This window comes from Austrofundulus limnaeus, unplaced genomic scaffold (assembly GCF_001266775.1).
Source record: "Austrofundulus limnaeus strain Quisiro unplaced genomic scaffold, Austrofundulus_limnaeus-1.0 Scaffold2120, whole genome shotgun sequence".
NCBI lineage: Eukaryota > Metazoa > Chordata > Actinopteri > Cyprinodontiformes > Rivulidae > Austrofundulus > Austrofundulus limnaeus.
The window spans coordinates 1-8,907 of record NW_013954522.1 but is presented as its reverse complement, the minus strand read 5'-3'; the positions used below and the strand labels follow the sequence as shown (position 1 = coordinate 8,907).

Genomic DNA, 8,907 nt, shown 5'->3' with positions numbered 1-8,907 from the left:
CTCTCTCTCTCTCTCTCTCTCTCTCTCTCTCTCTCTCTCTCTCGCTCTCTCTCTCCATACGCACGCGCCTTCGCAGTAGAAAAACAACCTTATCTTTGCCACCCTCGTGTCAACACGGTGATACGACCCAGAAGCGCGGAGCGCCGCCGCTGAACTCCTGCACCCCGGGGAGGGAAGGAGGGAGAGAGGAGAGACTGCAGCAAGCCCTCCGAAGCGCCTCCTCTTCACCGGAAATGTTTACAGCTTCTCTCTCTCTCTCTCTCTCTCTGCTGAAGGAGGAGCAGGGGGTGACTGACTGCGGGATACTAGTCCATCACCCCGGTTTCAACAAGATTTCTTTCCTGGAAAGGTTTTTTTGGGGGGGGGTTCTTCCTCTGAATTAAGCAAAAAGCGGGGTGAGGAGTAGTTCTGTGGTCCGTGAGTTCCAATCCTGGGAAAGAACGAGAAGTTTTGGAGTTCAGTGTTGATTCCTTGGCGCACAAACACACTTTGCATGAACTCAGCAGCTTGAACTTTTCCACTTGTAACTGCAGTTTGTTTTTCATATTGTGTCAACACCAGGCATAAGGCAGATTTAGACCATTGTGGCCGACTTTGGAGACCCCCCCCCCCACCCCCCACACACACACATTTCATAATAAACACAATATATAGGTCATTTCAAAAACTAAGTTTCTTTCCATGTATCACGTGATTCAAAAATGCAGAAAAACGCCTACATGAGGAACAAATAAACGTGTGTGTAAATGCCAACTAAATCAACAAATATAAAAGGCCTGTCAAAATTGCACAAAACAAGCAAAACCATCTTCTATAAAACTACATTTGAAGAATAATGCCATTCCCGATGAAAAAACAAACAAACAACAACATGCTGCCTCTTTTTGGGACATTTTATCTCTCTTCTGTTGTGTTTGCCATGTGATGAGAGGCAGCATTACTCAATCCCTGCACCCTAAAAACTGAGTAGGATTTTCTAGGAACTGGCAGGAACCACCCACTGCACTGAGAGCTGTCCATTCTAAAAATGGAAGGTGGGAGGGGTAGGGCTGTGTGAGAGGGGGGGACTGGGGGGACTGGGGGTGTGTGGGGCGTTTTCAGTTTGTCTGCTGCACTGAAACTGCACTTAGGAAAGGATGACTATTTATGTTGATTTGATCTAGAGGAGAATAGTTTAATGTGTTCTGAGTGAAGAGTTCAAGTACAGCTTCAGGGACAGTTTAAGAGTTGTGTTTACTTTGAATTATGTTGTGAATCTGGGTTAAAGTGAGACCAGTCCCTGAATAATAATAGAAAACATTGCTTGAGTTAACTTACTTCTAATGCATTACAAGGATGTTCATCTAATGACATAAATTCAAGTCAGTTTATAGCTACTCACTGCAAAGTCCTGAAGACTTAAGAAAACATAAAGAAACCAAATCTGCACTCTTCTCATAATGATGATTAATGGTGAATGGTCTGAACATGTTTGTTCTGACTTAAAACAATGTTTCAACAAACTACTGTTTGTTTGTTTATACAAAATTAATATTATTGCAATTATGTCAACAATGGCGACAGATGAGCCATTTCAGATAAATTAATTGGACAGTTATGATGTATTTATAATTATTCATTCTCAGATTGGTTGAGCAACATGCTTTTAAAACAATCCTATACTAAAATTGAAAGTTTTACCGGTCTAAAATAAGTTTTACAAAAGCAGAAAATGTTTAAATGTGGAGCTCTGTCTTTCTGGCCCTCCTCCACCGTGCTCAAGACCCAGTATTTATTTTAGACTTAATTGTTTTTTTTTTTTCTTTCACATTTGACAACATATTCACTGTTATTATTCCACCTAAATGAGTTCTCTGAGATCCTACACTTGTTTGATTCCACCATATTTGCTCAGCAACCAGATAAACTCATGACTCAAGTTTGCATGTGGCTTTTAGAAGAATCAGCCAAGGGTTTTGTTTATAGTGTGTACCCACATTAAAAAAATGTATATCAGACAGTAATATTGGAAAACTACCAGGAATCTTCCAAATTGCATTATTTGATTCAGTTCAAAATAATGTTTTTTAAGTTTTATTTTATAGTTTTCAATCACTGCCTGGATTAAGTTGCACAAATTTAATTGTGAATAAGTTATAGCAGAGGTCTTGTTTTTAGATCTTCAAAATAGTCAAGAAACTTAAGTTTTTTTATGCATTGAAATAAAATAGCTGTAATAATGCTATATGACAACCCTTTTCTAAAACCACATTTTATTTCCTTGAAAATTATCTATAAATTGTTTTTATAGGATTATCAATTGATTATTACGCTTAGGCAGTAAATAAACACACTGAAACTTTTAGCTGAAACTTGCATAACATCACACCCCGAAATTCACATTTCCCATCCGTGAACAGAGCATAAATGCAGCACCACCCTAGCCCCGCCCTACTATTTCCAACCCTCGCCTGTGAATGGTCCGCTGTCCCGTCACTCACACTGCATTTCCAAAAGGGCGAGTCACGCCCTCTCCCAGCCAATCGCGGCAGGGTTTCATTATGACACGCCAGGATTCCGCGAATTTGTTTCTTGGAGTTGAGAGAACGGCTGCTCCCTGAAAAATTAGGACAAGTTGACGCAGGAACAGAAAGCACTGGTACATCAGCTCTGTGGCGTTTATAGAGTTCAGACGGCAGGAGCTACAGGCAGAAGAAGAAGAGGAGGAGGAGGAACGGTTCAAACCATCTTTGTTGAAGCGGTCTTTCTTTAATCGCTGCAGCATCTTCAGTAAAACTTGAACGGAACGTCACGATAATTAACCTCATTTTCCTCAAACTTGGACCGAAGCCAGACTCCCGTTTTCTTTGTTTGTTTTTTTGGATTGTTTTTAACACTTTCTTGCTCTGATCTGCACTAACGATGTCGGAGTTTGACGTCTCTGCGGACTGCGTCCCTGCTCGTCCTTCGGGGAGAACAGGGGACGTGTTTAAAGAGGACCAGGAGGAAAACGGGACTTTGCTGATGGTGGCGATGATTCTGCTGGACTTGAGGAAATACAGCCCCGGAGAGAGCAGGTGTCTCGGCGGCGGCGGCGGCGGCGAAGGAGCGGGAAGGCAGGAGAAAGAGGAGCGGGGCGGCCGCCGCCTGGACGCCGAGGACAGCCGGGCCTCGCTGGGTCTCAAACAGACCCGAAACCACAACAAGGCGACGGCGGGGAGGCAGGAGTCCCACGAGAAGCGGCACTGCTGCCCGTTCGCCGGCTGCGGGAAGATGTACGGCAAGTCGTCCCACCTCAAAGCCCACCTCAGGGTCCACACCGGTAAGCTGCTGGGGCCGGGGACACGCCTACATGATAATAAATCACACACAGGCTCGGTTCTGTTGACCACAGCAGAACCGCGCTGCGTCACTTCTTCTATTACTTTTATTCCGCCCGACAATTATTATGACGTCGTAATAGAAAACAACAACTCACATAGTGAACATCAGGCTTTAATGATTTAAGAGCAGGTGGTCCACGGGGCAGATGGTGTGTGAGCAGAGGGTGTGTGTGTGTGTGTGGAGGGGAGAGATAAAGGTGTACTAACGAGCTGTTGACACGCGGGTTGTGGTGGGAACACAATGTTCTGCTGCCCATGTGATGCACCGCGGACCGTGGGGATGGAAACCCCTCAGGGAGGTGACTCAGACGATGGTCTGTGCGCGCGCCCCGTCCTGTAAAAGGTGAATTCGGCTGTTTAAATGACGGGAAAAGTAATAATCTGCCAACAAGTTGGCTTATAATCGACAGAGCAGGTCACTGCGACACAGTTGTCACCACATGTTCTTGTCCGGAGGGAACCCACCCACCCTGCTGCTACAGCCGCCGCTGCGCCACCGCTTCCTCATACGTCACTCACCGCCACACCCCTCCGCCGGGTTGTAAACAAAGGCAGGCACGTGGTGCAGTGGAGCACGTGGAGCTCGAATTGGGGTGTGGCTTTATGTATTTTTTGAATTGATTATTTTAAGAATGCTTTCATAACTGCGGAAGCCCATTTCCGCCACTCTGATGAAAAAAGAAATAAATCCTTAAAGTCACAAGTCATACTATCTCATGATTGACTTGTGTCTCTTGATCATATAATTACGTCACACTTATCTCATTATTATAACTTAATATCTCAACTATCACATAAGGATCACTCAGTATCTGACACAAGCAAACTTGCATAAAATGTTTGGCAACTTCCACCAGATGCTGATGCAACCTGCAGTCTGCAGCTTCAGGATTACAAAACTGTGGCACTGCTGCAGAGCTGCCCAGGCCCCATCATCATGATTTACTATTTTATAATACGGACTCAGTATCTAATTATTATGACTTATATCTAACTATTATTAAAACATAATGTTGAGATTATACCTCATATTTTTCTCAAGTTAATTTTTGTTGTTAGCAGTCACAACTCATAATTTCTCCTTGTTTATGTCAACAGCTGATATTTTCTTATATAGAACAGGCATTTGAAACATGTTTTTTTTCACATGAACACCTCAAACGATGATAAGCATATAAGATTATATAATTACTGCTTTCTCTAGCAGCAAATAAAGGTTAAAAACAGCTAGGAATTGCAACAAGAAGTGTGTAAATAGCACTATTATACAAATATGAAACAGCAAACTGAGCTCAGACTGGCACTAAAAAACTGCTAAACAAATACTTGATTTGCATTTTTTCTTCTAAAATACATTTCCTTATCTGCAGCTGAAGTTATACTTTCCTCATATTGTCTCTTTAAAATATGTGGATAGCTTTTAGTAGACCTTCAAAATAAAGTTATCTTGTAAATGAGTAGGAAATGAGTTTTATTTAATTTAATTTTTTTTTCAGACATAGTAAAAAAAAAGCTCAAATGTTTTTAAGGTGGTATCAGTTACAGTTTTGAAAACTGGGTTGTAGAATTAGGTCAAAAGAAATGGTTGATGTTGCAAACAAACATAAAAGTCTTAAAGAGTCAAATTTACTCGCATCGATTACAAAAACTGCTTTTGTCACCTCAGGCGAGCGACCCTTCAAGTGCACCTGGCTCGACTGCGGCAAGAAGTTCTCCCGGTCGGACGAGCTGACGCGTCACTACCGCACGCACACGGGCGAGAAGCGCTTCAACTGTCCCATGTGTGAGAAGTGCTTCATGAGGAGCGACCACCTGACTAAGCATGCCCGGCGACACGCGGGCTTCCATCCCAGCATGCTTCAGGGCTCCAGCGTGGCCAAGAGACGCTGCTGCTCCATGTCCGTGTCCTCCTGCGAGTCTGGGGACCAAAGCCCCTCTGGTGTGTGAGGCACGCCTGCCTCCTGTACAGGTGTAAATACAAAGGCGCACGGTAACATACACAGCCGTGTGTATCTTTACGAGTCCCGTCCAGCCAGGCCACAAGTTCAGGGAGGTTCTTTTTTTTCTTTCTTTCCTTTTTTTTCATGCATGTAACATTGTGCAACAGCTGACAAGAACAGTTTGAACCAGAAACTCAAGGTAACTGGTTTATTCCCTGAGGCAACTGGTATTTATGAAGTGTTACTCAGGGTCTAACAGGAAGGTTGATTCATTTTTGTGTTGTGATACTCTCTCTTTTTTTAACAAACTTTTTGTACATAAGCAGTATTGCTTTCTGAAACACTACATGTGTTCATGTAGCCTAAATATATGATATAATTGCCTACAGAATCCTAAAAACAACTAATTTCTACTGTGTTCATAAGCTTTGCATATAGTCCTTTTAGCAAATGTTAACTATTGTAAATATAGACACAATTTTGTACAGTTATTTTTCAGTCTAAGACAACATGAATGCAACACAGAACAGTATTACCATGTAAATATATTAAACGGACAGTGTAATGGAAACAGAGTTTACTTATTTAAATTCATATTGGACACAGCCTTCAGGGGTAATCAGGTGTGTTGGCGCTTGTACATATTTTTAAAAAAAGTGTTGGAACTGATGTTTTTCATGCAACAACGACAATAATGAACTTGCACATACATGCACAGAAATTTATCCGCATTACATTGTGACAAAAAAATCATAACGCACGAGCTGATTTCACTGCAACAATCAACACGCCGAGGGGTTGTGATGTTTTGTTCATGCTTGCAAGACAGCACAGCGGGGTGGTAATGTGTTTTGTTCTGCTTATAGCTAAAGCACTCAAAAGGTTAAAAAATGACGCTCAGAAGTGTGTGTGTGTGTGTGTGTGTGTGTGTGTGTGTGTGTGTGCGCCTTTCTGAGGGGAATTTGTGCATTTTCATCTCCGAATAACTGACCACTCGAATGAACATTGTCACCTTCTTTCCGTTGCATTTTCCTAAATACTTTAAAGACTCTGTAACACCAACGGTGCCAGTTGCTTTGTGCGCAAAAAAAAAACAGATTTCATTTCTGTGTGGACTGCATTTCTGTTTAATAAGGGACTCATGTCTTTTGTGTTCATGCTGTGAAAACTACACCCCCATGTGGTGACATGGAAGCACAACATTTCTCACAGGGAAACATCATTACATCTTTTTTTTTTTTTTTTACTTGTTCCTGCACTTTTAAGGACTGATCGGACTATTAGTTTGTTCCGAAATGATTGTATTCCATCCTGTAGCATGCTTGTACATTTCTTTTTTGTCTGTCTGGTTATCTTTTGTACTAAAGGAATGGGAGTTTGTTTTAGGAGCCAAATGCATTTTTGTTATTCTTTTTTTCTACTTGTCACATAATGCATTGAAAACAAGAAGTGTGGAATATTTGAAGGACTTAAATGAGATGTTTTTTTGTGTGGGGAGGATTAAAATCAACTGATTAGTTGCTGGTGCCTTTCAGATCGAAGCCATTTTTTATTTCTGAAGCTTCTGTAATCAGGGACTGATGCAAACCTTATGTTCTTTTTTTTCTTTTAACCTTATGTTCTTGCAAAACACGACTGTGTAATGATTGCTCTTTGAGGATTTATCATTAAAATGACTGTTTTTTCATACTAACCATGTTCTCTTTGCTGCTTTTTTTAATGGACTCTAATAATTACAACACTTCCAAAAATATTTTTTCCACTTGCTTTGTGTTTATTTATCACCGTCATACACTGCACACGACAATAACATCGTTAAATACCTTAATGGGAGTGTTTGCATTACTTCAAATTATTCTGAAAATGGAAAAAGGAAAATAAAATAAAAACAGTTATTGTGTTTACATGGGTAATTAAAAAAAGCACAAGTTCAATGACAGCAAACGGATTTCAAATAAACTACAAAACAGCAATACATACACACATATTTAACTTCTCTGTACTTAAGGCATACTCTAAATGCAATCAACTGATTCAGAGAAGAGAGTGTTTGTAAATGATGGATACTGGTGCTCCAAGTCAACAATACTCTGTGTAGAGATTACGAAACCCTTTCCATTCTATCAGTCAAAATGAAATTCGGTTGCCGTTTCTCTTTTGGCATTGTTTTGTGTGCATGCATCTGCAAAGAGGAGAGGGGCTATTTTTCTAGTTTGAACTTGTGTGTGATTCTGTAGGGTCCAGTGATCATTCTGGGACTGTAAAAATAAGGCTCTAACGCAACAAAATGTGCTGGATAACTGGTTTAAAGTCCAACCCTCATCTCCCTTTTGTTCCTTTGGCCTTTGCTAATATGGATCATGTGAGCGTTGGGTTAAAAAAATATGCAATCTTCCCTTTTATGAGCCGCAGCCACTGCTGCGGGGGACAGAATGCACGATACGAGCCCCRTAAAACTAAAAGCAAAAATGTGTAAACTTAATATGCACAGCGGCTCTGTGCCTTTTTTATTTTACTCCCTCCGTCTTTCATGCAGTTTGTTCCAGAGTCACTCCTGTTCAAACGTCTCACCTTAATTCCTGTGACGAAGTGGGGCARAGGACATGATAGGTGAGACTGGACCTGTGCTACATAACAACCCTGTACAGTACAATGAATTAAATATCAGCGCTCCGATTTTTTGGGGGTGTGGGTACAAGTCCACAATCCACTCTGGAATCTCTCGGTTTCATCAAAGTAAGTTTTGAAATAAAAAAGAGAAAAAGGCAAAGCGGAGTTCAGGGAGGTAAAGCAGTCAGCAGTTATAATGTTTGTTACTGTTCAGGAATATTAAACTCAACATCTAATGACCTTTTCTTGACTGTAAACTAAAATCGGAGCGTTATGTTACATCACCACCTTGCAAGAAGCTCTGAAACAGAAAGCAGGTCCTGCCATAGGAGGAATCCATCACTTTACGAGCATTTTAATGAATTACACCCAGAGTTTTCTGACCTGTGCCCCTTCTTCTAGGTTTTGATTCTGTTTGTTACGCGATTACTTGCTGTTATCATCATAGCACTTCAACTGTCATGACAATTTTCTACAAATGCCTCACTGTCACCACCCTGGTGGCGAGGCAAACTCACAGGGGATGGAGATTTGGGTGGGGGCGGGTTATGTCATGTGGAGAGCGCTGGGGGTCAGAGAAAGTGGGGGTTACTGGATTTGGCAGGTTGTGGAGGAGGTCGCCTGGCAGCACATGCAGGTGGGGTTGACAGATTTGGGCGGGATCAGATCCAGGTCCTCGTCGTCCGGGATCTCGTCCAGGCGATAACCGTCTTTCAGCAGCTGGATGTTCAGATCCTGGTTGATTTGCTGAAAATAAGTAAGTAAATAAATAAATAAATAAATAAAAAAGAGAAAAGGGGTTTGTTTGTGTGTGGACAGACACAATTTTTTCTAAACTTATACAATTACATCTGGGTTTCTGCATCGAGATTTTATAGGTACCTGCGGCTCTGATTACTTCCTTCAAAACATTAAAGGTCACCACCAAGTGAAATGCCATATACACACACACACACACACACACACACACACACACACACACACACACACACACA

General features: G+C 41.6%; 2 protein-coding genes across 2 annotated transcripts; one reads left to right on the top strand and one right to left on the bottom strand.

Annotated features, from left to right (window-relative positions):
- Positions 1-2,478: 2,478 nt before the first annotated feature.
- klf9 (Kruppel like factor 9) lies at positions 2,479-6,995 on the top strand. The gene is made up of 2 exons (XM_014034442.1): positions 2,479-3,301; positions 5,029-6,995. Exons 1-2 carry the CDS (start codon positions 2,902-2,904, stop codon positions 5,307-5,309), a joined length of 681 nt encoding a protein of 226 aa, XP_013889896.1. The 5' UTR covers positions 2,479-2,901; the 3' UTR covers positions 5,310-6,995.
- A 60-nt stretch (positions 6,996-7,055) lies between these two features.
- On the bottom strand, positions 7,056-8,659 carry LOC106537080 (protein FAM219A; the record flags this gene model as incomplete). Its single annotated transcript, XM_014034444.1, is given in 1 exon segment — positions 7,056-8,659. A coding segment is annotated over 1 exon segment (159 nt), but the record flags the coding sequence as incomplete, so codon positions are not given.
- Positions 8,660-8,907: the final 248 nt, after the last annotated feature.

Excerpts from the sequence above, each read along its gene's own strand:
- klf9 (XM_014034442.1), top strand. The coding sequence starts at position 2,902 with ATGTCGGAGTTTGACGTCTCTGCGGACTGCGTCCCTGCTCGTCCTTCG. Across the intron at positions 3,302-5,028 it reads CCACCTCAGGGTCCACACCG|GCGAGCGACCCTTCAAGTGC; the intron begins GTAAGCTGCTGG and ends TTGTCACCTCAG.